The sequence below is a fragment of the Anas platyrhynchos genome, chromosome Z, assembly GCF_047663525.1.
Source record: "Anas platyrhynchos isolate ZD024472 breed Pekin duck chromosome Z, IASCAAS_PekinDuck_T2T, whole genome shotgun sequence".
Taxonomy (NCBI): Eukaryota; Metazoa; Chordata; class Aves; order Anseriformes; family Anatidae; genus Anas; species Anas platyrhynchos.
Genome location: NC_092621.1, coordinates 53158777 through 53185686, shown reverse-complemented (window position 1 = coordinate 53185686; position 26910 = coordinate 53158777). Strand labels below are relative to the sequence as shown.

The 26910-nt window shown below is 42.9% G+C and overlaps 1 protein-coding gene across 1 annotated transcript; it reads right to left on the bottom strand.

Moving 5' to 3' along the window:
• Nucleotides 1-6882: 6882 nt before the first annotated feature.
• On the bottom strand, nucleotides 6883-24231 carry LPL (lipoprotein lipase; the record flags this gene model as incomplete). The annotated part of the gene is made up of 10 exons (XM_027446391.3): nucleotides 6883-9049; nucleotides 10085-10189; nucleotides 11369-11551; nucleotides 12441-12561; nucleotides 13687-13929; nucleotides 14117-14350; nucleotides 15827-15938; nucleotides 16398-16577; nucleotides 16718-16884; nucleotides 23403-24231. Coding segments are annotated over 10 exons (2220 nt in total), but the record flags the coding sequence as incomplete, so codon positions are not given.
• Nucleotides 24232-26910: the final 2679 nt, after the last annotated feature.

Below are 26910 nucleotides of genomic sequence, written 5' to 3'. Positions count from 1 at the left end.
CACAGCTATGTTTCATGTCAGCCTGCTTGTACAAAGAAGCTGTGGTCCTGGCTAGACCCATTTATAGCACTTCACGTCCCTGTTCATGGTACCCATGATATTGACAAGTTTTTTGTTTGTTTGTTTGTTTTTTTAATGGGAGAATATGATGTAGAATCAAATGTTGTCCACTATGAAAATACATTAATAAAGGCAACAGAAATATTCAACATAAAGTACCCAGTAATGTGTTTTCCTGTAACAGCCCTTAGCCAAAAGATCTGTTTAACTGGTTCTGAATCCAGCCTATCTCTAAGCTTTGCATCCACTAACTCCTTTCTGGCTCAGCTCCTGTCACATTTCAGATCACTTTCCTCAAGGCAGAGAGCTGTGTGACACTTCCAAAGTTGCACTCCTTGAAATCTACATCTTAAGTGCTAACAACAGTGATTTACGTGTTTCCACACATCAAGAAGGTCACTTGCCCACAGATAGGAATACATTTATCAGGTGATAGGAGTTAGGGCTTTTACCATCTCTGCTTTGATGTGAAGGTCCTTCACTGCTTTGATGTACGGAGTGAGGCTTTGTTAGGCTATGAGTCTATGCACCATAGACCAAGCTTGGCCTCTACGGAGCAGGCTGCTAATTCTCTTCTCTTGCAATCAAATTGTTTTTTGTGTAGTTATGGAGCTTCCTCAAATCCCTGTTCCAAATCTTCAAGCATCTCTTCCATAAGCAGCTGAATTCCATTCACCATCAGTCTATGTAATATTAGAAAGCCTGGTCTGGCACTGTGCTAGGGGAGACCCGGACTGGCAGAGTAACTCTGCAAACAGCCTTTCCTCCAGTCCACTATAGACTGTGCTACTTAAATCAATGATGAACATGTTTCTGTAATAGGAACGGCGAAAGAATGTTGCAGAGACCTTCTTGGAGATGTAGCTTATCATGGCTTTCCTCCTAGCTGGCTGGAAGTAGGTAGTCTAGGTAAACTTGCAAACAGTAACACGCAAATTCACCAGGCTCCTAAGAGGTCAGTACAGGGGGCACAGGGGCATTGGTGTTGGGGCATGATGATGAATTCTTTTAATTTGGTCAAATGAGAAGTGAAAAGGAGAAATAGAGAAAAAGATTCAGCCACAAGCTACTGTAAGTTTGGGGAGAGGGTCAAAAAGACTTAGTCATAAGTGCACAAAGTTGCCCAAGCAGCAAAAGGAAATAAGAGACCTCTTCTGTGGTTATGTAATTGCTACTTTCCAGGGCTATTTGGCAACATGATTGTACTTTGGAAGAAAGTGTTTCTACATAACTGCAGTTATTGTTACCCATAAGATGCCCAAGGAGAAGTCCTGAAGGCAATAGGCCTGTTATATCAACAGTTAACAAGGTGTCACCATGGGGATACTGCCAGGTAATGGCTGAAAGCAAACAAAACGATGGCCCTTGGCCAGTCACTCAGAAGAGTAACTGAAATGCCTCAGAGAGGGCTACTTAAGTAGGAACCTGACAAAGTGTCCCAAATAAACTTGGTGTAGAAGGGCCTGGTCCTCTTTTGATGCCTCTCTATGCATATTCAAAATGATGCTTTCAAATGCAGAAGAAGCCAAAAACAACTTTAAATGCAATTTGTTGCTTAAGTATCCGTTAAAAAGTATCCAGACACAAAAATACCATTGTTTTTTCACTCCAGATTTAAATCGACAGGCATTTATTAGGGGAGTGAAGTTACTGTCAAAAGAATGTTCCTCAGCATTTCCCTGATTTCTCCCCAGGGTTTCTAAATTCACTGATGTTAAAGGAAAAACAAAGTGCTACAGCTAGGCGCATGAACAAAACTCTATAAAGAAAAAGGAGGGGCGGGGGGGGAGCAAGCATCTTTCAGGTCTTAAATCAGCTATTGTGTATGTATTTGCTTAGGGGTGATTTCCTCCATCATTGTTCTGTGCTCCACGTGTGAAGAGAAGACTTCTACAGAAAACAGTGTTTCTGTTGCACTAAGCCTGGTCTATGTATCCTGTTTAAGGCCTGGGAAATAAAATCAGAGATTAAGATCTACTTTTCACCTTTGTACTGAAAACCCTTCAAAGCAAAGGGCAAAATTTTGCCAAGATAAACAAGAAAATTTGGCTTAATTTTGTGTCTGGGTTATAAATACTTTAAAAAGGGGAAAAAAATTAGTCATATATAAATAATAGTTCAATTACATTCAAGAATATGTGGGTGGGTGTTCTGGGTGGAATAATTTGCTAAGGCAGAGCTCTTCTTTACTTTTCCTCTTCCTCTTAATTTATTCCTCTTGCTTAGTAACTAACCAGCTGAATATGTGCTTCTACTTTCCAACCTTTATTTATATCTTGCTCTTTGTTCTGTAATCTGGGCAATTTTTTCTGTTATGGATCTTGATACATCATTAGCACTTCTCTTTAGGATTTGTTTTTATGTACTAAATATTTTTCATAGATATCAACACAGTGTAAAGCACGTAAGTGTATACGTAACATCAGGTGCACACTTCCATTTTCTTGTCAGGAGAATGTATATTTAAAATCAAGGGTATGCTTAACAGCGTTACTGTGTTAGTCTTGGCATGGCTGATTTCATGTTACAGTACTGCACTGTATGACGTGCTGCAACACCAAAGACTCCTTATTCCCTCTTGCCTCTTGTTAGACATTGCTGCTGCTTTTATTCTGTTGCTGTTTTTTTTTTTTCCTCTGTTGTTTTTATTTTTCTTTGCTTTTATATTTTCTTTTATTTCTTTCAAAATTAACATTGACATCAAAGATAATGCTCCAAAATTTAGACTTCAGTCAAGCCACCTGGCAGTTGAACCTCCCTGTTACAGATCAAGAAACCACCTGCTCTAGCTATATCTTTTTACAGCTTGGCAGCAGTGAGAAATCTAAAAATCACTGTGGACTGTGTCTAACTTCAGAGAAAGGCTCTGGAAGGGGCATACCATCTGAGATATGGGGGTAGCATGCCACACAGAGCACTGAGCTACACAACATGACAGTATCCCTGAGATGGCTTCTGTTGCTCATGGGAACATCTGGCCTGCCAGCAAGAAGGTGAAGGCAAGCAGTGTGGTTTGCTAGGGATCTTTTAGGTCTCATATTGTCCTATAAACGTCCCTAGATGTTAAATGGGGTATTATGTACTAGATTTCTCTCTCTCTCGTTTTTTTTTGTTGTTGTTGTTGTGGTTTTTTTTGTTTTTTTTTTTTTTTTTACATTTTCTTTTTCAATTGGGTGCTTCTTAAATCATTGAAATTATGCTGTTTGTTTTTTTTCCATCACCCCATAGATAAGCGAGTCTGTACTGAGTCTGACTTCCCAGAGATGCTGGGAATATTTGTGGGAAGCCATCCAGAGCAGAACATGGCCTCACATTGTAGGTACTCTGGAGTTTGGCAACCATCATGACAGGACCAAAGGTGGGAAAGCTTGAGCTGTTACTTCATTTTAAAACTGGGGTATCATGCCAGGCATTAGAAAAGCACTCAAGAGCCCACAGTGTCAGGAGAAAAAAAAAAAAAAAAAGACTTTTTCCATCCTCTGTGGGGTTTGGATTTGTCTTCACACTGTGAGGACAGAGTCTGCCTTAGAAGCCCAAACCTTGTAGTTCTCTCCTCACATCCAGTGACAGCCATGGAAGATGGTTTAATCCTAATAATTAAGGGAGCCTTGTGTGGCAGCAATCCCTCAGGCTGCAGGATGAAACCCCCAAATACAACATGCTATGGGAAGGAAGCAAGAGCCTCGCCAAAGCCTGAGGACCTGCCAGTAGTGACAAGGAAACCTTTCTTTTGAAGACATATTTTTTAAAGCTGCTTTTGAAAAAAGTCGTGGTTATTCTTAGCATTTTTTCAACCTGTTCTAGCATGGAAATCTGTTCTTACTGCTCCTAATTTCCATGAAGCGCTTCTGCATATGAAGAAGGCTGGCACAGGCAGTACTCTCTGTTAGGGAGTGTCCTTGTTTCACTATTTAGAAGATTCCAGGTTTAAAGCTAATTGTGGGTAAAAAAAGCCTTTGGTAGGTGGAGCAACGTGAGACATGTCCTCACTTCCTGGCGCTTTTGAGGACAGACACATGGCCAGCCAGGCTGTCTCACTACTCTCCAAGTGCTTCGACGTGGTGGGGTGATGAAGAGTAACAGAGACTCTCCAGAGCCATTGGCGAGAACCAAGTCTAACGATATCAGGCTACTTCCCATGGGAAGGCCCTACAATGAAGAACGTGGTGTTTATCTGACATGAATGGCTGGGAGATTACATCATTGGACATACACGGCACCCACATGCTCACACCTGCTACACCCAAAACGCGGCCCTGTTTAGCATCTGCTTTTCTGATGTGGATGCATTGTTCTGGCTGAGCTAGCTTCAAATGATTTAGGGAAGCATCCTGAGCATTGCTGAGCAGAGATAGCACCACACACGGATGTAAAGGCATTGTTGAGTCAAGTCCTACGTGGGATGTTCTGCCAAATGGTTCCCTTCCCTTCCTCTTCTCATTTCCTTGTTCTCCTTCAGTCGCTAGAGAATGCTAATCCCTTTATTTGTGTAATTTGTGAACTGGTGACTTTCCAGACCCACTATAAATGACATCTGGCTAGAAGACTTTTCTAGAAAGGATCAGCAAGAGAAGCAGGCAATTTATTACCTGAATGATGACTTGGTGGCACTTCTATTGGTCCCCTTGGACGTGTGGATTACAATCTTGCAGTGGTAAAACTGACAGAGTATGGATAGCCCTGCATTGCTAACTGCCTTACTGTTAACAAAAAGGAAAATACTATTGCCTCTCTAATTCTTTCCTTTTATTGAATTTTTTTTTTGGTGTTTGTTTCTGACCAGCTCTAGAAGCAACACATTTGCAATGTTTTGCTCATCCAAAGCAGCAAGCTTCTGACATTTTGTTCACAACACAGAAAAAAAGCAGACACACAACCATCTGAAGATAGAAAAGCATTTTCCATAGTTAGTCACTACAGTTTGTGATGGGGAAAAAAATATACAAGATTTATACAGGTCTTCATGATTTCAAGGCTCATGGAAATCCTGGACCAACCACCCACTTTATAGATGTGGAAAGAGGAATAGTTTTCTCACTGCTTGATCGGTTGAGTGCTCTCTCATTTTTTATAGAGGAGCTCTTCTTGGACTTGATAGGATAAGCTGTTATTCAGGAAGCTTTTGCCCCCTGTAATCTATTTTTTAAAGTGTGTGCCCCCTGATGTGAAACCTGGTGTGAAGTTTCAGACACCTCTGAATAAGGAGGTGCCTCAGCAGGGGAGACACAGCAGCAATCTACCAAGATGCTAATTGAGTATGGAGACACCTACAGACAGCGCAATCATTTTTGTGTTCCAAAAACTCATCAAAATAAAATATTCAGGACTAAAATCTAGGCAGCAGGTACTTGAGTCAGGGCTTCCTTGCCTTGCAGGTGCATTGGCTGAAATCCTTTTGTCCAGCCTTTCTTTCCAGCCAAGAATGACTCTTTGTGCCTGTTTGAAGCATTTACTGATGAAATGCATTGGATAGCCATGGGGATCCTGTCCTTCCCCCATAACCCCATCCAGAGGCCACACAGGCTGCCATGGGCAAGAATGATCCCAAGAACCATCATCTTTCCTGATGCAGCTGGGCACTGCAGAACAAAATGCAGGAGTTCAGGGGCCAGAGATGACTGCAGGCTTCCAGGGGTGTCCTGGGTTCTTGTACCTCCACTAAAAGCTATTTCCTGCTTTACCTCTTAACATGTCGAGTGCAGTGAGGTTCTTGTGGCTTTAAAAGAATAATGTAATGTCATCACTGCAAATGATGCAGTATGTTATATACATATAAAAATATGCAGGATGCTTTCAGATGTGGTCATAGGCCTTGTCTCATGAGAGTCCTTCCAGTCCCTCAACCCAGCCTCTGACACATGGAAAGCAGCAGTGCCCTTAAAGCACCTGGTGCTGGCATTTCCTTTCATTCCCTTACTGCAGTTTGGATTTCTCCTCACCTCTCTTCCCCTTCCCCATTCATTTCCTGATGGTACTTCTGTTCCCCCACTTCTCTTTCATCCCTCTTCCTCTGTTCATCCTCTGCATTTGTGCCCCATTCTTTTTTCATGTCATACTTTCTCTCTGATTGCACCAGGAGGAGCAAAACTCTGCTCCTGCCATAGAGCCATCCGAAACCAAAGTTAAAGCTTCTCTAAATACTCTCCCTCACACACGTTGCTACAACTCTCCTTAATTCTAGTGCTCCCCTCCAAACAGCCTTGGTACAGCCTTGCTGTGCATCACAGGGCAAGTCTGTCTGCTGGAGCCCACACAGGTCAAATGCCTGAGCTCTGTCCTGAGCTCAGCTGTGCACATGAGTGCAGGCCAGAGTGATTTTTCACTGTTGCTCCCTTTAGAAAGTGGTGGTGAGGGTTAGGGATCAGTGTTTGCCTCCTGTAACCAAGTGGTCGGAAGTATAATTTGCAGAGAAAGTTTCTGTTTCGGTAGAGGAAAGTGCACAAGCACAGTTCTGCTGGGAGGAAAAATAAAAATAAATAAAAAAAAAAAAAGGAAATGAGACTTTCGAAGGATGGGCTGTTGTAAAAGGACATGAAACTTGGAAACCACAAACGGCAGCTGACTAGCTGCCTCACTTTTCACTTTTGATTGAGATACTCACAGGCAAATAGAGATTTAGTATCTGGATTTGTGATTTTCACATTTCCCAGAAGATCATAAAATGAAAGGAAAAAAAAAAAAAAAAGATTCCAACTTACATTTAAAATAATAAAAAATTCTTACCCCATCTTCTTATATCAGAATCCAAGTAAAAGGCTGTGGACTTCACATAAGACATATACAGCAGATTGTTTCATCAAAATGAAACCAGTGACTTTGACATCGGTTTGAGAGTTTTATTAAAACCATAGGTTTCCATTCTGTACAAAACTGAGGAGTTTTTAAAAAAAACTTATTAACCACACTGGAAATAATGCAGTGTAAGTGGTTTGTTGATAAAAATCTCTCTGAAAGCTATATACAGGATTAATACCACACAACTGTATAAATGTAAAGACTCTCAGCAACTTAAGCAATATATACAAACTACCTTTAAACACATAAATATGGTATTTACAGCTAATAAATAACATTCAAAGCTAAATCATGTGTCCCCACGTAAAAGAACCCCCACTATTTTGTATCCAAGTTCTGTATGTGTTTGAGTTAGATATTGGATTAAGAGCACACCTGTTTACACACATTTTATTTCCAGAGAACTTTAACTCTAAAGAGAAGATTGCAACAAAATGTGAAGTCTATAGGGAATATAGAATCGTATTTATTTTTAGAGGTCTCAAATGCTGTGGCTCAATACTCAGCCCCACCCTCAATGACTCATCCTATCTGTAGTGAGGAAACCAAATGTAAGCAATTTTGGAGTTATTAATATTCCAACATATTGCACTGTTCAAGACTTTTATCCCCATATATACTAGCAGCGATGGCTAGGAAAAAAAAAAAAAAAGAAACTGCACGTAAATGCATTTATGTTGGTTTTGCTTCAAAGATAGGATGGTCTTAGAGAATCACCACCTCCACACTTTGTCTTGCACATGTGGGAAAAGACTATGAAGACCAGCATCAATAGCTCACATTACACTTCTCCAAATGTTTACCTTCAAGCCCTTCTACCTCCCCAGTATTTTGTTTATCCTCTAGAAAGCTAAATGAAGGCTATTGAATTTTCCTCAAGCACTAGAAAAATTACACATTGCTTCAAGAAAGGGAAAGCAAAAAGCCTTCAATATATCTATTTTTGGCAACTCACAGCATGTCTAATTCAAGTGTTTCTCAGACCATTCATTTTTGTGCATCACAAAATCAGGCTCTTTTTAAATGTCACAGCTCTTGCTCCCTGCTGAATTCCACCTCAAGGTGGAAAAGCAAGCAACTCCTAGTATCCGGCATCACATCACAGCCAAGCAACAAATGAAGGCTGTCACTGGAAGTCACAATTCCAGTACAGGGAAGCAGGAATATGCTGGTCACCTCTGGATTTAGTTGCACTGAAGACCAGATACAGCTGTCACACAGCTGCATGGATGACATTCAGCATCAAACAGCACTGAATCTCTTAGTTTTAGCATCAGGGATGCAAGCAAGTGGTAAAAAAGTCCATTTCCTGCGGTTTCTGGTAGCTCAGTTCCGTTGCCGTTCCTTACTCAGCACAGTGTTGGAGGTTTGATGGCTCCATTTTCAGGGGATGAAAGCAAAAATGAAAAGCTGAATGTCTGCATAGGACACTGGTATTGCTGTCTTCTCCTACAACTGCTATTTATTCCAGGATATGCTGCATAGAAGTATATAGTTTAACAGATCATAAGTATTGCTAAGCAGCACTGGCATTTACCCCCAGTAAAGCACATTCATAACCACAAACTAGAAAATTCATCCCCATATTGAGTCAGTCCCTGACATCTTTCGGATACAGCTTTACATGCAGCAAAGGTATTTTTTCACATGGGAAGCCTACTTATTTGCTAAACACACTCCAGAAGACAATGAACTCTAGCCACTGAACTGTCTGAAAATTCAGATAGCCAAGCAAGGAGGAAATAAAAGTCCAGTTCCAGAAGACTCCAAAAAGAAGCCAGGTACAGGGCTCTGCTTCTTTTCAATAAATACTACAAAACTGCTATAGAGGAGTTGATGTCGAGAAACTTTGTCACAAGGCACCATGATTAAGCAAAAATCACTTCTTCCTTCCTAACACTCAAGCCTTTGGCAATGTGTTGCGGGGGTTTCTTTGTTTTAAACAACTATTTTATAATGTATCTTTATGGTTAGTAACTTTGTATGCTGAGACTTCCTTACAAGAAGACTCCTAAGTAGCTAGGAATAGCAGGCAAAAAAGCCAGTGGCGGATAAATATTTCTATATATTTTGTTCTGAACATCCAGTTCGTTGGGATGAACAGACTCTCCTCCTCCCCAGTGTGGAAAATCTTAATTCTTGTCACTTTTAAGCAGATTCATGTGCAGAATTTTCTTTAGAGGCTTTCTTGGCTCTGTGGGAAGAAAAAAAAAAATACAGACAAGGTGAAGAGAAAGACATAAGACACTTGTTCAATTTTTGTCTTGTTTTGAGACTTATTATCCAAAAACAATACTTAACAGGAAAATAAGTTATGCAGTTGGGCTGTTCCTGGCTGCCACTGAATTTTACAGGTGTGTCGGACAAACATGCACACACACACACACACACACACACACACAGCTCCCAAGGCCTCGCCAGGTCATTGCCCTGGAGTGAAGGTCATCACATGTGCCTTTTTATGCAGAAAAAAAAAAAAAAAAAAAAAGATCTAAGTCTACAAGTATCCCCACGAGACCTTTCACTGATAGCAACTGCACTAAAATAAATATAACCACTTCTCCAGCTCAAACTTTAGTGGATAAAGTCCAAATAAAATTGGCCCCACATTTAAAGTTTACTCTGGGTCAGAAAAGTTACTAATCAGAAAAAAAAAAAAAAAATGCATTAAACACTCAGATGTAATCTTGATGCAAATTTGAGGTGCAAATCTCAGGAAGTCACTAATCCAGAGGAAAGCAGTGTGCCAGGGAGAGCACCTCCATGTGCCCGCCCTGTTTCCGTCTGTACCAGCCTCCAGACCCAGGTTCAGCCCTAAGGAAGGGCTCTGGACTGACTCAGCACAGGTGCTTGGATGTCCTTGCATTAAGGGTGAACGTAGAAATTCTTCGGATAGAGGAAAGCTCTTCTCTGTGTTAGTGCCCTCTAAAAACAGAGGGTTTGTTATATACCCTCCTTAACAGTATCATTTACACTTGACTGCTAATACAGTGTGAGAGGGACTTGTACTTGCTTTGCAGGTGTGATAACAACCACACGAGGAGATGGTTAGCAGAGAACCAAGTCTGGGGCTTTTAAGCTACCAAAGCTACTACAAGCAAACCTCAAATTAGACTGAGTTGTGTTGCTTCTGCAATGTCTAGAATATCAGTGCAAAATCAACCAAGTCTCAGTTTTATGAAACCCAATCTTGTTTCCACAACCTTAAGACAATGGTGTTTGCTCTTACCCTCCCCTTTTCCTGTTGACAGGCTGCTCCAGGCATTTCACAAATATTGCTGCCTCTTCTCCTTTACCAAGACGTGAGGTGCCATCTCGAGAACAAAACACCACCCTGTGAAATAGATGTTGGACACTTAGATGACTGAGCCAGACATCTTCTTATAACTGCAGAAACAGGATGCTGGGAAGCAGTGTTCATGCTCTGCCATGTGGGGCACTACTGCTGTACCAGCCTGGAAAATTCACTGGCAGAAAATTATTTAAATAAATAAATAAATATTCTGTAAGAAAAGAACCACTGTGTAAGAAAAACTGGTAAACTCAGGATGTATGGACCTCAGACTTTTGTTAGCCCTTTGCATAAAATCTTATTGTGGCTAAGAGAGCAGAGGCTCTACCTCGAAGTCTCTTGGATCTTTATTTACACTAGTCGTGTGACTTTTCCTTTAGGTTAATGATCTTGGAAGAAAGCCTTGCTCCCTTGAATAATTGCAAACAGAGTAGGTTGCCAATTCCAGCAAACCTGAGTGGTTGCTTTTCTATTTATCAGTACTTTCCCAACCCCTATATTTGTTCAGCTCTGATAACTGTTTTTTGATAAAGTGACTGCCTTGTTTATTTAAAGGAGGAACATACTATTCACAACACTGTACACAGGACGTGCACATTCTCTGTTCCCGACCCGTTTTCTGCTAACAGATCTCATGTCTAATGAATCTAAATACTTCAAAAGATTCAAGGTAGAGCAAAATTGCTCAGATTAAGTGCTGTTTTAGCATTCATGTATTAGCAACATCTGCAGCATTCATGTGTTTCATTTCCCACCCACCATTAAGATACGTCCTACTTCCCAGAAAATCCAGCTTAACGAAGCAATCATTTCCAGTGTGAATGCATTTTTTTGAAAGGTTTCTGAAAATCTACTTCTAAGCAGGCTCTTTGCATGAAAACCCATGCATGTGTCCAGCAAGAGAAAGGAGAAATTGCAAATACAATCCAAGCTGCTCGTTGAGATCCTCTCTTGCATATTGTAACCAACCTGAGGCAAATGAGACAGTGGGATGCAAATGAATTCTGTGGGAGTGAAATTACAGATTGCAGATCCCAGTGGAGGCAAACAGCTGAATATGGCTGAAATAAATGCAGGTTTGGTGCTATTGGAGCTCTGACTATCAGCATAGCACTCATTTACAACTGCTTTCCATGTGTTGTCCCACCCTGTGAGATGCCATGAGTAGGGCAACACTGGCAATTAAAACTAGGATACTTCATGACAATGAAAACAAGTTACTTTTTCTGAGTTTCGCCTGACTTCACTCTGACTCTCTGGATGCTGAATGTAAAAGGAGTCCACCAGTCTGACCAGCTGAAAAAGCTGTCTTTTTCCCACTGCAACTTTAGCATAAGCAGGTCACCAATGTCCACTTCTGTGTAAATCAGGAAAGAGAAGGTCTTGTTTGAGGAGACTTCTGGCCTGCAGGAGAAAAAAAAAAAAAAAAAAAAAATAGCTATTGGGAATGTCTTAAGAGCCAAAAAGACTAATCTGTCTTTTTATGATTTTTAATGAACTCTGGAAAGATTAGAGGGATAGGGGCTTTCTAACCTAAAGGACAGAAAACTAGAGAAAGAAGGGGAAACGGAATCAAGATTTAATGTACTTCAAAGAGGGAGAAAGCAAACTGTCATCCATAGTTCTGATGGATAGAACAAGAAGGGAAAAAATTAATAAATAAAAAAAACCTTCTGTAGCAAGCTAGTAAAAAGCCTGGGACAGATAGGTGTCTTCTCCATTGCTGGTGGCTCTCAGGGAGCTGTTAGACAAGCACCAGCCAGGAACAGTTTGTGTACAGCGTTTCCTTGGAGTAGGAAACACACCTTGGTGCTTCCAGCCTCATTCCCTTCCAGCCTATGTTAAGGGTGTGTAAGAAGAGATTTATGCTCCTTTCCAGAGCTTTGGAAACATGTCTCCCTCAGCTTCTATGCTGAGGCCTTCAGCCCCATCTGGCAGTTTACACCCAGTCACATTCAGGTTTGCCATGTTCAGCTGGAATATGGCAAAAAGGGTTTTGGGGGAGGAATGATGACACATTCACAACACAAAAATTCTTCTTAGATGGGGCCATAGGTCAGACCATTTCCATGTTTCAGACCTGATATGAAGAATATCTTCTATACATCTTAGATCATTAGCTTTAGCAATGGATGAATGATGCATCCCCTTGATCAAGGACAAGAAAAAATTCTGAGACCCTGTAACATAGATTTCTGTAGCTGGAGTTAGAACCCCAAGTTTTTCAGCTGGGGCTTTTACAGATTTAGGCTAGACTCAACAGTGCATTGCAATTCTTTCTGTAGCTACTCACAATGTGAAAGCAATGTTCTCACTCTCATCTAAAGTGCCATACAGAGAGATCAGGAATGGCTGGTTGGTCTTGGTCATATTTGTCTTTCCAAAGAAATGGATCTTGACCTGGTAATGGAAGACTAGAAGAACACAAAAGAAAAGTCTGTTATTAAAAATCCCTCAAGCTCCAAAGAGACTGCTGGTGACAAATACTCAAAAAACCCTGCACAATTCCTAGGATAGAATACAACAGCATCACTAAACAGATGAGCTCTGTGGGTATCCAGGGAACTATTTTTGTGAGGAGGTAACAATTAGGATGCAAGGGTATCACAATTTCAAAAAAAAAAAAAATAAATAAAAAAGGCTTTGCAGTCCTTTCTGACAACATAATAAGCACAGTATCTGTAGTATTGCCTTCAAACCTGTTTTAAGTGTGCAAAACTCGCAACCCTTGACATGAAACAAGGATTGTGCCCTCCTCATACAGGACTGTTTATTTCAGTCCCCTAACACCAAAGATTAAGTGCCTAATGCCGACAAAACACTGTTCTTGCATCTGTTCTAACACTGCAGGAACATGCCCCCTGATTGCTAGTCCAACACACAATGCACACAGCAATCAATATACCATGTGGCACAGTCAAAAGTACAGAGGGAAAAAAAAAAAAAAGAAGAAAAAATAAAATCCAACTTTGCAATTATTTTCCTAGCTGAAAACTATCCAGTTCTTTCTGGCATTGTCCTTTTCAGACCTACCACTGTGGCAGTGGAAATCAAGAACTGCTGTGAGATTTTAACATGGGGTGTGGTGCTCCTCTGGCAAAAGCAGTATGAAAGGCACGAATCTGATGGCTTCACAACTTTAAGCAAGTTACTCATCAAGCTGAGCTCTGCTGATTATTTTCCCAGCAGCAGGAAAAATTCAACTAGTTGAAAAAAATACTTAAAAAATCTGAAGATTCAGTTGTTCCAGGTGGAGTTATTTTGTGGGCTAGTTGTGGGCTGCACAGTAAGTACTCTTTTCATTTTGTCACTTTGGAGTTTATTTCGAAACACCCTCTTTTTTTGTATTCTACCCACCACACCATGAATAAAATGACCTTGATGCTCTGACCCTGCACTGCAACTTGTGGGCAACCCAAATGCACGCAGCCTTGCCTACAGGGTCACACAGCAATATCATCTGCAGTGTGTGCCCACCCCGATGCACAGCTGAGCAGAACACTACCAGCCTTGCTCACCAGTAAGCCAGCAAAACCTACCTTTGTAGGGCATCTGAGCTCGGGTCTTCAGGTACATTTTGGTGTTTCTCTTTGTTCTCACTCTGTTGACCTTGTAACCCAAGTTGTTGCAGCGGTTCTTGCGGCAGCTGAGGCAGAGCCCCTTCTCAAAGGCCTCCTTCGTGTTGCAGCGGTAGGCCATGCTGGGCTTTTCTTCGTAGAGGAGGGAGTCGATGAAGAGGTGGATGGATCGTTCGTGAGAGCATTTCACCAGCTGATCCACATCTTCAAAGAAAAATACATATGAAACACGCATACACACATACAAATTGATTAAAAACCCACTAAGCCATAGCTGGGTTTTCAAGGGACAATATTAAAAGAACCTGAAGTACAAATTCCTGTATCCAGAACTCTACTTCGGATGATCTTCATTTGGATGTGACACTGTTTATTTTCAGAGCATCCTCACCTGCAAGGCCTTTTTCAGCAATCAGACGCAGAGCTTCTCCCAAGTTGCAGCCCGGCTGGAAGCCTCCCCCATTAGGGTAAATATCGATGTGTCCAACGGGTTTCTGAATCCCAATGCTGCGATCTGGAGAGCCGCGGGTGTAGGTGTGTAGGACATCCACAAAGTCAGCGTCATCCGGGGAGAGGCGCGTAAGGGCATCAGCGTACTCAAAGGTGGGCCCAGCAGGATCCAGCCCTTTATGGTGCAAACCACAAAGAATAACTGAGATTGTTGTCTGCTGAAACACTGACAGTGATGCACGTGCCAAGCTCTGGTGCCACACTGGGCTGGAGTATTGCATATGGCATTACTACAGACATTAAAGTAGCATCATTTAAGTAACATTCATGCATGCAGGAGAAGCAAATACACTACTTTGACATGCTGACACTATCTGACAAATAAGGTGTATGTAAATGTATGTAAAGAAGCACAGATAACTTCCCCACAGCTGTAGTGTTTCCAGTGGATGGGAGAAACAAGTTGTAAATATTTTCTCAATGTTTCCCCTCTTGTCAAGGAACAGAAGAATTGTAAAATTTCTATTTGAAGTGTTTGAAGTGTGGAAAATGTCTTGCTGCTAACTCTTTACTAGGGAAACAAGTGGAAACATAAATAAGAGCATTGCAGTCTGCATGCCTAAGGGGAGAGGGGTTATTACAGCAAACTGTCAAGCTGCAGCAACATTGACACCACAAACAGCCAGAATGATTCTGCCAGGGAGCAGGAACTCCTGTTCACAAAGCATGCACAAACAGCTCCAGGAGGAAGGGAGCCGGGCTGCAGGTTGAATGAGGCTCCCAAGCTCTCTCAGCACCAAAGATACCACAGATGAGTGATTTTCTTAGCCTCATTTGCTGATGTTGGCGTTTCCTTTGTCATTGAGATCAGTGCTGGGGCAAAGCAGAGCTCAGCTCTCCAGGTGCTGGGCTGTAAACCAGACCAAATGGTCGTGCTACAGTGCACCACCTTGTCCAGCACACTATTCAGCCTCCTGGATAATATCACCCTAACCAGACATCTAAGTATGCATAGGAGCAAATGTGTATTCCTTTCCTCTTCCCATAACTGTCCAAGTATTACTTTCAGCCTAGAAAATTACTTGAGCCTGTTTTGATTTAATTTTTAGTAACGCACAGTGGATTTCTTCACTCCAGCCTCCCCTTGAACCCGTACAGACTTCTTGAATCCACAGCATGCAATGGCAAAGAGCTCTCTCTGCAGGTACTACACCCATGGCAGGAGGATCCACCTCCCACTCCTCTTGGAAATGCTCCCAGCAGCTGCAAGGGATGTCCACCGAGATGGAGACAACTCCCTGCAGCTGTTGTGCTGCAAGAGATGCAGAGACCTTCCCCAGGCCATAGATTTGGCCATTTACAATCCCATTCCCCCTAACCAATCTCTTCAAGGCTGATAAATCTCTGCCTACTTACTCATCTCTTGTGCAGAAAAATACCGAGGCTTCTCACTCACCACCTTGATTGATTTTTTCTGAACCTTTTCCAGTTCTACTATATAAATACCAGAACCACTGATTTAATGTAGAATGAACACAGCCTAAATACAGCCAGCAAGCAACAATTATTCTGGTGATTCTCCAGAGGAAAGTAATATTTCAGTATGAAGGAGACAGGACTCTCCATTCTCTAAAACTACATGTTTTCTTACCAGTAATTCTGTTCACCTTCTTCTTGGTCAGGCTCCCAGCAATCCCAGCAGCGTGAGCACCCAGACTGTACCCCAGCAAGTGGACATTGTTGAGTGGGTAATTGACTTTCTCCTGGAAAAGAGAGCTTCATTTAAAATCTGATGTTAAGTGGGACGACAATCAGATGACACAAGGGAAATTATTTTATAAAAAGCAGAATTTGTTTGAGCTATGAATAACAGAAAAAAAAAAAAATGTAATCAGTATAACCTTGCTCCATAGAAGCTTGCTTCAGTTAATTGAGTTTTTTGCTTAATGCAAAAACCAAAGTAGAGGGAAATAAAGGATTAGGGACAGAACACATTCCTGTGTACCATAGATTTTCAGCCATCTTCTGCCCCAGTTTCTGGATCCCCTAAATAAATTCCAAAGGCAAGGCAGACTTCCAACAACTAAAATGTGTTGGAATGTTGCTAAAATGTGGCTGCTGTACAATATATAGGAACCCGTCTTTCATAGCTTATCTTTCACAGAGCCTTCAGAAATACTCTGTGGACCCAGGAGATTAAATATGTGAGATATGTGACTTACCTCCATCCAGTCAATAAACATAGCGACATCCTTTCCCACCAGCTTAGTGTACGCAGCAGACACTGGGTAGTGCTGCTGAGCTCGAACTAGCCAGTCCACCACAATGACGTTTGAATCAGGTTCCCTCTTGTACAGAGCATCGACCAGCTTTGGGACCCAACTTTCATACATGCCTGTCACCTGTTTCATTGTGGTTTTTTAAAAAAAAAAAAAAAAAAGGTTTTAATATCATCTGCAGCACAAAGATCCCTCAGCTGAAGCATCTAGCCCTATCCATCATGAGTGCAACCAAAGGGGACGTGCCACCCTTCTCATCTTACCGTCCATCCATGGATGACCACAAAGGTTTTACTGGTGTGGTTGAAGTTGCACTGTGCCAGGCTGTCCATCTGCCCAGGAACCAGGTAGCAGACATCCTCATCGGGCTCTGCAGGCGTCCGTAAGGAAAACTTGCTCTCGATTCCCTCAAAATTCGTCTCAGCTTCTGCTATGCAAGATCACAGAAAACAGAGCTGCCTTTTAGCAGTATTAGGGCAAACAGTTCAGAAGTTACCAGTTATGATGTTGGAGAGAGGTCAAGAACAGTCAAGAAATGGAGCACACTTTTCATTTCCCTCAGTGAGTATGGGAGAGGGAAACCAAAGGTTCATGAAAACTGCTCCCCCTCCATGATACTGCTAAAACAGTGAGAATCTGACTATCTGTCAGGCAGGTATGAGCCACTTTTAGGAGTCATGGTACATGCAGGAAAGCAAATTCCTATCATAATACTACATATTTTGGAGGTACATCTTCCACTTCATCACAAGCATGTTACTTGTTTATCAAGGCTCTTCTTAGGACACAGTAACCACAGTCCATTAAAAATATGAGCCGTAAAGTCCAAGTTTTATAAGAATGTGGGCATTTTATTTTTTACCACCAGAGAAAAACAGTAGATGAAAATATCAGATACCCACTAAGGAAACCAAGCCAGCAAAGCAGCAGCCTGCATTTTGAAGACAGTATTTTTTTTTCCACGTCATCTAATAAACAACATTTGAGAAAAAAGTCTTCCTCTGCCTGAAGTTATTTTGAACCCATTTGAAGGAAGAAAAATAAATAGATAAATCATGTACTGGTAGTCAGAAAGCATGTGATGGCCTGGAAGGATCACATCTCAGAACTCCCTCCAGCTTCTAGATTCAAAACATAAGTTTTCCTTTTGTTCCTGTCAAGGCAGAGAAACTACTTTAATCTTCATGTCCACTTCTTCCTTTGTCTAGGAGGAAACTTAAATGCCTCATCCTCCTAGGTCTGATTCAACACTTAAACACCTCTATATCCAACAGATCCTGTAATTAACCACGGACCTAAACGCCAATGCTTTCCTGAAACCAGGTCGTATTTTGTCAACTTGCTTTTAGCAAATATTGACTGCCTGTTTTCCAAGTGCAGCTGAACTCAGGCCAACTCCATCCTGCTCAGTGCTGTGTTTCCTGGCATCGTGAGCACCAAGCTTTCACAGACTCCTACACACGCATTAATAAATGGCTCCAAGCCACCACAGGGAACGCACAGGGCTGCAGTCAGGTCCTCATGCTAGGCACAACAGTTATGCAGCACCCTTCTTTTGCCCCCTGCATAAGTCTTCTATACCTGGCATATATATATCTATATATCTATATAGAGAGAGAGAGATATGCATATATATAATGTCTCCATAAAGTCGTGCTGCATTATATAGAAGCAAGAATCATTCACTGTTTCTAAAATTTGTTTTTCTGGTCTCCCCATTCAAGCCTCATCCTTGGCTGTACTTGACCTTGGCTGCACTTGCCTGGCCAGCTAATCCAGGCTAATTACACTGCAAGCCCCCTTCCTGTCCCCTTCCCCATCAAGAACTGGTGTTTTTCCTGTGCATCCTTCCCCATACAAGCAGAAGGATTCACATAACACTGAATACAAAACTTTACCTGCTGAAAATGAACAAAAGCTACCAAACTAACCAAATGCAAGTTTTCTCAGAAGTTACCCCCTCTAGTATTTTTTGCACATTCAAAACTTAATTTTTTCACAATCAAGAGAGTGCAAAACCCCTCTCTGGAACAAATCTTTAATCTTATTCTTTTTATTTTTTAGCCAGAAAAATAAGATACCTAAAGTGTGATTGGTTAAATATCAGCTATAACTTCTCACTCAGCAGTGAATCAGTAAAACTTGGAAAGAACCAAGAACAGCTTTCAAGTCTAAGGCACACAAGGACTTTCAATTATGTGTATTCTTGTTCCACACAGGAAGGCGAACAAGAATAGTCCACCTGCTCACTAGTTAATAGTGCTTCCTTTCATATTTAGAAATCATTTCCCTTCTGAATCAAACCTATCTGATAATCAACCAAAATCTAAATTAAATTGAAATCCTGCCTTCTGTTGTGTTCTCAATTACAAACACATGCTAGAATTTGCACTTACTGTGACTCTTTTGGAAATAAGCTTTTCAGAAACCAAATTTGCAGTCCCACATGTACCTCACTCCTGAGGAGAGTTTACAGTACAGGGGCATCTGCCAGTGGAGAGGTAAAAAAAGCTTGACAAATATTAGTGTTTCAGCCACAAAATCTCTGGGTGGCATTTAGGGTATAAGAGCTACATCACCCCCAGCAAAGCACCAGCTGCAAAGCCCATGGGTTAGGGAAATAGCAGAAGGCCACTCTGCTCATTAAGCTATGTTGTGTGAGGTATTAGAGTCAGAAATTATCATTAGCATCCTTCATGCTCAAAAAAAAACATCTTGGTGTCTAATGTCCACACGTGTTCATTTCCCAGGAGCAAGATACCCTCTGCATGAGGGAAGTGTGTGTGTGGTGGCATTTGTTGCTGCCTGCTTAATGACATGCTAATCAGAAGCTATCCTCAAGAGCTGCCTGAGTTTGGCTTTGCAAATTCTGTCTGGGTCACAACACAAGATCAATTTGTACCTCGTCTTGTGCTCCATGCATGTTGCAGCACCACCTCGTCTCTCACCTTCTGCACGCTAAATTTCAGAAAAAAATACTGGGGTATATAACAGCATATATAAAAACTAATTTCACATACTGACCTCAATACATACCATGATTTAGAACTGCAGCTACTGAGCAGGTTGCTTCAGAAAGCAAGCTTTTGCCACTTTGACTTTTGTACATCAAAGTATCTGTGTCTCATTAAAAAAAAAAAAAGTGACTGAGAACTAAACCTTGTTATGCATATACTTGTCACAGACCTTTTCCTCATATGTGTAAAGTGAGAAGTCTCCTTGAATCATGTCCGATCTGAGCTGGTCAGACATTGTGACAGTGGGTTTCATTCCTACAGTCTGACACGATGCCAGAGAAATGCAAAGAAGGTCAATGCGCACACACTACCTGCAAGTTAATGGTGTGTTTCAACTTGGGTTAGCCAAACCAGGGCAAACCCAGAAATGGGGAGCCTTCAGCATGTTTCTGGAAGGTGGATAGGAATTTAACTGAAGTTGCCACAAGCTTTACATAATATAGATGGATATAAATCAGATAAAAAAGTTTATGTGCACCCTGCGACATTGAAGTAGTTTTTGGGATAAGACTGCGACTCTATTTCTAAATAAGACCTTGAAGATAAACAGGTCTGAAGGTTTAAATTTGTAGGGAAAAAAAAAAAAATCCATGTTCTTGCTAAAAATCACACTTTCCCAGGCTTAGGGAAGCAGAGGTATAAAGGCACGTTCTCTGTGTTGCAAGAACTTCCAGGTACACCATGGCAAATATAAGTCCCTGTTACAAAATAAAGCTGCATAGGTCACCTTCTTAAACTGTAAGCACACAGCAGTGCCCAGAAAGAGATATTTACCTATTTAGAGAACTGGAAAAGGGAGCAGAATTAAGCCATCAATTTCGAACTGGAGCTGTCTCTTCTCACAGCCTACAGGCTGCATGCCAAACTCCATTTTATCATGTTCCACAAAATTTCTGCTGCCTTTCTGAAACTTTCACTAACCTAGTCTCAGTTTTCATCTCCTAAAAAAGCTGCCATGTGCACGAAGGTATAGAGGATATCCTAGAACTTGGATAAAGTGCAGAAAAATGCCTAGTAACTAGGAAGAGTCAGTAATTTCATTTTCCTCTTTAAACCTCATTACACTGACTTGGATTTGCAATTTGTGAAATTCCACTCAGGCCATTACTGCTAATAATTTTGAAAGCATCGCACTGACTTTAAGCATTCTGACTCAATATAATTGCACAGTTACACACTAATCAAGAGAATTCATCCTCAAATTTCCTTCGTGAGAAGCCTAGAGAAGCCTACAGCAACCTGTCAACTGTTTTGGATGAAGGAAAGTACCACTGGTCAGCTGGGTGGAAAATGTGAATTTGAAGATATATCAGCATCTGGAAATAAAATAAACTGCCATCATCAGATGCAGGATGCAAAATACGGTGACAATACACATGCAAGAATCAGTGCTTCTGAACTACAGTTTAAACAGGAATCTTTGGTAAACAACAATTTCCTGGTGTTATGTACACAGAAGTGGGAATACTACTAGCTGGGTGCAAAGATCACTAGAAGTTGTACTGCTAGCCTGAGTAAACTTAAGTCCACGCACACACACAGAGGCAAACATCTGCACACAACATCAAACATTTACACAACCTGCTGGAGTTAACTGGAACAACTCATCCTCCACCTGATTACCAGCATCAGGCTAAGGCACCCATCAGTCACACTGAGTCCCTAAAAGCGCTCTGAAGCACACTGACGGTCAGCTGTGCTACTTCACCTAGTATGATTGTTTAATTGTAGCTACACTATAAACTGAAAGCAGACTACTGCGTGTTGCAATCTGACAAAACCTACCCCGTAAATCAGGTTACTGTTTAACTTTGCTGTGAAAGAAATTCCATCTCCCATTCTATGAGTTTCCTCATGGCAGAGCCTTGAGATTAAGTCCTCCCTCACTTCTCAATGGAAAGAGCAACACCTCTGAAGCCCAGCTTGGCCAGAGAGCAGATGCTGAGCATGGCCCTGTCCTGCTCAAGCCCAGCAGCTGGCGGGGTGAGGGCACACCAAGGTTCCCACGCTGTGCACATGGGTGCTCGCCCCTCTCCGAGGCACTCCCTGTCAAAGAGGTGCTTACTCAGCTGCAGCTGGCAGGCCTGTAACTCAATCCAGCAGCAGAGATCTTGCCATCCATTAGTCCCTCTGCGATATCTGCAATCAGCCCAAGACAATAAAATGCAATCACCACCAGACTTTACAGTAATGCGGAGGAAAGGGTGCATGAGAAAGCCACACCATGCAACTGCTTCCTGCACAGAAGAGGTCCCAGCAGACTTTCTTAGGAATGCCAGTGCCCATGCTATTCTACAGCACATTTGGGATGCCCAGCAGCCTCCCCAGAAAGGCATTGTTCCTGGAAAGGCCATACCACAGCTGCTCTGGCAGGTCTGTCCCAAACATGGCCACAGCAAACATCAGCAGGTCACATCACACAGTGGTGTAAATCTGGTGTAACCCCTGACTCTGGATTTACACTGGTAAAAATAGAGATCAGCATGCATTCCTAGTAGTGTATTATCTTTTCCTGGAACACCAATGTTATCTCCACCTACAATATCTTTTTCTATGTTGTTTATTAAATACTCAGGATTCCCGGAGGGATGGATCATGTATTTTCCATGGCTCCAAAACATCTTTTTACTGTGGTGTGGAAGAAATAGTGCAAGGCTCAAGACTTGGATAATTTTAGGATGATCGCACAACCTGTTTACATATAACCTGTTCCTATGGAGAAATAATGCAATCAGTAAGTCTAAGGCAAATCAATTCCTAGAGGGATGAAAGCTCTCTCTGGGCAGATAGTTATTTTACTGTATGAAATTTGGGTACTGTGATGGAAACTGCTTTTGATTGTCTGTGATGGCACGAAATTGGATTCGAAATGAGAATACATTCCTCTGGCTGCGCTCTAGCACACCATGCTCTTAGTTTTGAATGCTTCCCTCCAGCTTCCTTACACACAAAGGAAATAACAAAGGCATGTGCAGTAGGCAAAAAAAAATATTAAAAAAAAAATAAAGTGGCATTATACATTTTAGCTTCACCTAGCAGCTGCAGGAGATTCATCAACATTTTCTTGTAAGGATATAGACTTTTAAAGGATACGCTAAACTCTCACGCAATGTCTGAAAAGTAATGCCATGACAGGGCACCACTAAAAAGTTTAAAGAGTAGTGGTCTATTAAAACCAGTCTCTTTGCTTGTCAAAGCTGCGATCATGTTGTGGCTGAAACAGGAGCACTAGGGAACATCGAGTAGTCAACGCGCGCACGTGTCCTACTTTCCCTACCCTGGAGAGTGCCCACGCACAAATGTAAGTACAATAGGTGTGGTGTAAGTACAATTCTGTGTGTATATATAGACACTGTGGGGGTACACTCCTCTGTTAACATTTTTCCTAATAGATTCTGTTACATTAACTGCAGCCCAAATGCGTTATTATGACAGTGATGAAATTCTGCCTTGCCTTAGGCGAAACGGACCAAGACCTGCATCCAGCTGGGATGCAGGACTCCCACGGGACAGGTGAATGCCCTCAGAACAGAGGGTCCTGTTCCTGCACGGAGCTAAGGACCCTACCATGATGCTACGGCAGTGCCAACCTGCCTCCAGAAAGGGATTTTTAGGAGACACCTCTCTCCTGGGGGAAAAAACCCAAGCACATCCCAAACCTCCGCAGGCCATGCCATCCCTGAGCTGAGACCCTGCTGAGCTCCGGGCAAGGGAACCGTGTCCAGATCTGTCCCAGGAGGACGCAGGTCCTCCAGCAGCCCTCTCCAGCCCCATTTCCCCCCGTGCAGCAGCAATGCCCCCCGCAGCCCCCTCCCCACGGCAGCGGGCATGCCCCGCGGCTCCCCCACCCCGCCCCGTCCACGGTCCGGGCTCGGTCCAAGGCTCACCCGCCCCGTGCCCCCTCCCCATGTCGGGACCGGTCGGGACTTACCGTGCTCATCGCCGACAGCCGTGGCCCATGGCAGGCAGAGGCAGAGCGCGGCCAGCAGCGCCTTCCTCCCCATCTCTCCTCCTCGCTGCGTGCGCGCTGTCGCGGCGGAAAAGTTTCTTTCGGCGGGGGAAGCAAAACAAAAACAACCGGACGAATAGGAAGAAGAGTGAAGTTTGGGGGGGTTAAAAAAAAAAAAAAAAGAAAAAAGAAAAAAAAAAAAAAGAAAAAAAAAATAAAGGACGAAGCGTTGATGGGTCACTTGGGGAGGCGCCCGCAGCACCCGCAGGCACAACCGCCCCCCTCTGCCGGCGCCGCTCCCTCCCGGCCCCTTATGTCCCCGCCAATATGCAAATATGCAAATGAGCCCCCCCCGCCCATTGGCGCACGCCGCGGGGCGGGGCCGCTGCTGCCGGCCGGGGACGGGCGGCGGGGGGGGGCAGAGCCGCTCCCGCGGGGCCCCGCGACCCCCGCTGCCCCGGCACGGCTCGGCACGGCTCGGTACGGCTCGGTACGGCTCGGTACAGCTCGGTACGGCTCGGTACAGCACGGCCCCCCCGCCCCAGCTCCGTCCCCTCCCCGAGGTCCCGCTCCGTTGTGCCGGCACCGCCGGGATGCCCTCGGTTTTCCCTGCCTCCCCCGCCCCGGGTCCCCTTTCCAAAGGGGATGAGATCTTCCTTCCTATCCATGCTTCTGCACCCGAGAACCAACTCCACCGCGAAGTGCGTCTTCGGATCGGTGGCTGCAAGGCACCTTTTGCCTTTCCCTTGAAAAACCTCGGCCAAAACCTTGTTTTGCCAGCGCTCCTGGGGATGCAAGCTTGGAGCGTAAATTAATTTGCTGGAGATTGCATCTGTACTCTGGAGAAATGCAAAGTTGCCTTTTTGAGCTTTTCAACTCTCTCTGCCCTGCTCTCAGCAATGGGGTTCGCAAGCAGCTAGGTTGTCGTTGCCAGCCACGGGGTGAAAGATCAGTTATGTAAGGACATGTAACAGAAATACTAAATTAATAACAAGACCTGTTTTTATTTCGCAGCGTATTGTCAAAGGCCCAGCCTCATAAAGGTCTTCTGTAGCTAACAGGGAATGAGAACTCCCTGTTTTTTGTGATATGAAGCAAATATGATCCATTTTGGGGGCATCAGATTCTTCTCAGGCCAGGCACCTTAGCAATATAATATACTAAAATGGACTAAAATATACCTGGTTCATATTAGCGAGGCTATTCAATAAGAGGTCGCTCGAGTGTAGCAGAACTGGGTCACCTTTGCAGACGTAGGTTTCATAAAAAGACCAATAAGATCTAAATATGAGAGCACATCTTCCCCAGGACACAACTTGAAGTTCCTTAACTCCCAGCCTCTATTTATATCCAAAAGGAATCTCAGAAGAATCTAACGAGGGTGCAACTGGTTGTGCTGGGTCTTTCTTTCCAGTTGAGACAATCGGGGCAGGGGGGTCGGTGGGGTGAAGAAGTGCGTGAGTCGGTGGGAGTCAGAGGCAAGGCACAGGAGGTGGGAAGGCTGAGGGTAAGAAGACAGAAAGGAGGATGAAAGGATGGAGGATGGAAGTGGTGTGAGCAGGGAAGAACATGGCTTGCACTCACTGCAGCTTGCTCTTGATAAGTATCAAGCATATCCTCTGACCAGTGTTTGAGACCCTCTCATCAAAACAATAGCAAGAATTTTCTCATGTCTTTTTTTTTTTTTTCCAAGTGTGGACTAAACAATATGTTTTCTCTTGATCTAATTTAGTTGAACCTCAATAGTGTAATTTCCCCCTCTACAAATCAACCTGACTCCCTCTAGGTGCAGACATCCTTCCTAGAAAATTCCAGTCCCTGTAGCCAACATTTGGCAAACTAAAAGAACAAACAATTTAAAGTAATAACAGGGACTGTCAGGCTACCTTTCTCACAGGTGATGCTACTGACCCAGTCAGAGCACAAGAGGGCATGAAGGGTGTCTCTCTCCTCTTTTGCACAGCTACATCCATGGCTACTGCAGCAAAAAACTTATGTTAGAATACGACTGTGGGAAGACGAGTAATGCAATTTTAGCATCTGGTGGGATCAGGTACAAAAGAGCAGTCACAATGCCTGGCAGGCTAGCCCTGGGCAGACTGCTGGCCCCACTAACCTCTGCTAATCCACAGGCTGTAATCAGAATTTCAGCTCATTCCCAGCACAGAGCGTGGAACCTATGAGTAGCAAGGGCTGGCAATGGATTTGAAGTCTATTTGGAATAAGATCTACTTTGCTACACTGAAAATGCTCGTTTGCATAATTTTGGGTTCCTTCTCATGCCCATGTAGCACTTGAAGACATAATCTGAGAGAGTTGTGCAAAGTCTCCACCAAAAAAAAAAAAAAAAAAAAAAAAGGAAAAAATTGCAAACAAAGCACTAAAAGAAAACTTCCATGTGATCAAAGAGAAGTTGTGGGGCAAGGCGGGGAAGGACAAGCCAAGTAATTCTGTTTTCTCAGATCTTGAACAAGTAGTTGCCTCAATCTGTGTATACCCAGCTGCAAAATAGTCTGAAATACGTGGCCCTTCATGAAGGCAGAATGTGTCCCTGACCACTAAGCAATGTGCAGTTGCACTACTCTGTCACAGCACATCTTCCAGTACTTAAAATTGCTCTTACCCTTGCAGGTAATCGTGATCAGGCTGCGAAGAAGCTTTACGGCATCAACTCAACATGCTTCAGCGCAGTCATTAACTGGATTAAAGTTTTGCTTCCTCTGTAAAATACATAATCCTATAGGGGAAAGCAAAACTCCATCTGCGAAACTGAGCCTGATTTAATGTAGTCAGGGGTTCCAAAATGGGTGGAAGGTAACAGAGTGAGAGCTAAAACACATTATTTCCAACAGGGAAGGGTGGGGAGTCTGGAGGAATGGAGACAGCGGTTGCGTAACTGGGCTGCTACTTGCACCCACAGACCATGTGCAAGGTTAAAGTCAAAGCAAGCCCACGAGTGTCCCCAGCACAACGTGGGCAGCGCTGGTCTGTGTGATGCAGCTGTGTTAAACCCCAAGCAGATTCATTGGCCTCACACAACGGCAGGCAAGAGGAAGTCAACCCCAATGTTTTATTTCCACTGCAATACTCCAAAGGGAGCTTGAAACGCAGCACGGAAATGTGTTTGCATATGTGTAAGAGAGAAAGAGAGAGAGAGCTAACGCTGTAACTTTGAAAATTCCTGTGCTGCCTTAATTCTCCTCATACAGGATGTTAGGACAAGAGGTCTCCCACCAAAAAATATATTCCTAGATATAAGAAAAAAAGAAAAAAAAAGTTCTGCTTTCCTCCTGGCTAGAAGATGCAAATAAGCAAGAGGTCTTTGTTTTCACCCTATGAATATTTAAATATTTGATTAAAAAGAAAAGGGGAAATTAAATTTAAAAAGTCAGAGTGAGCTTCCATGTGATTTCTCCTCTAGTAAATACAAACAAACAAAAAAAAGAATACTTTTCTCCTATGTTAAGTTTATTCAAAGGTTGAAAAAGAG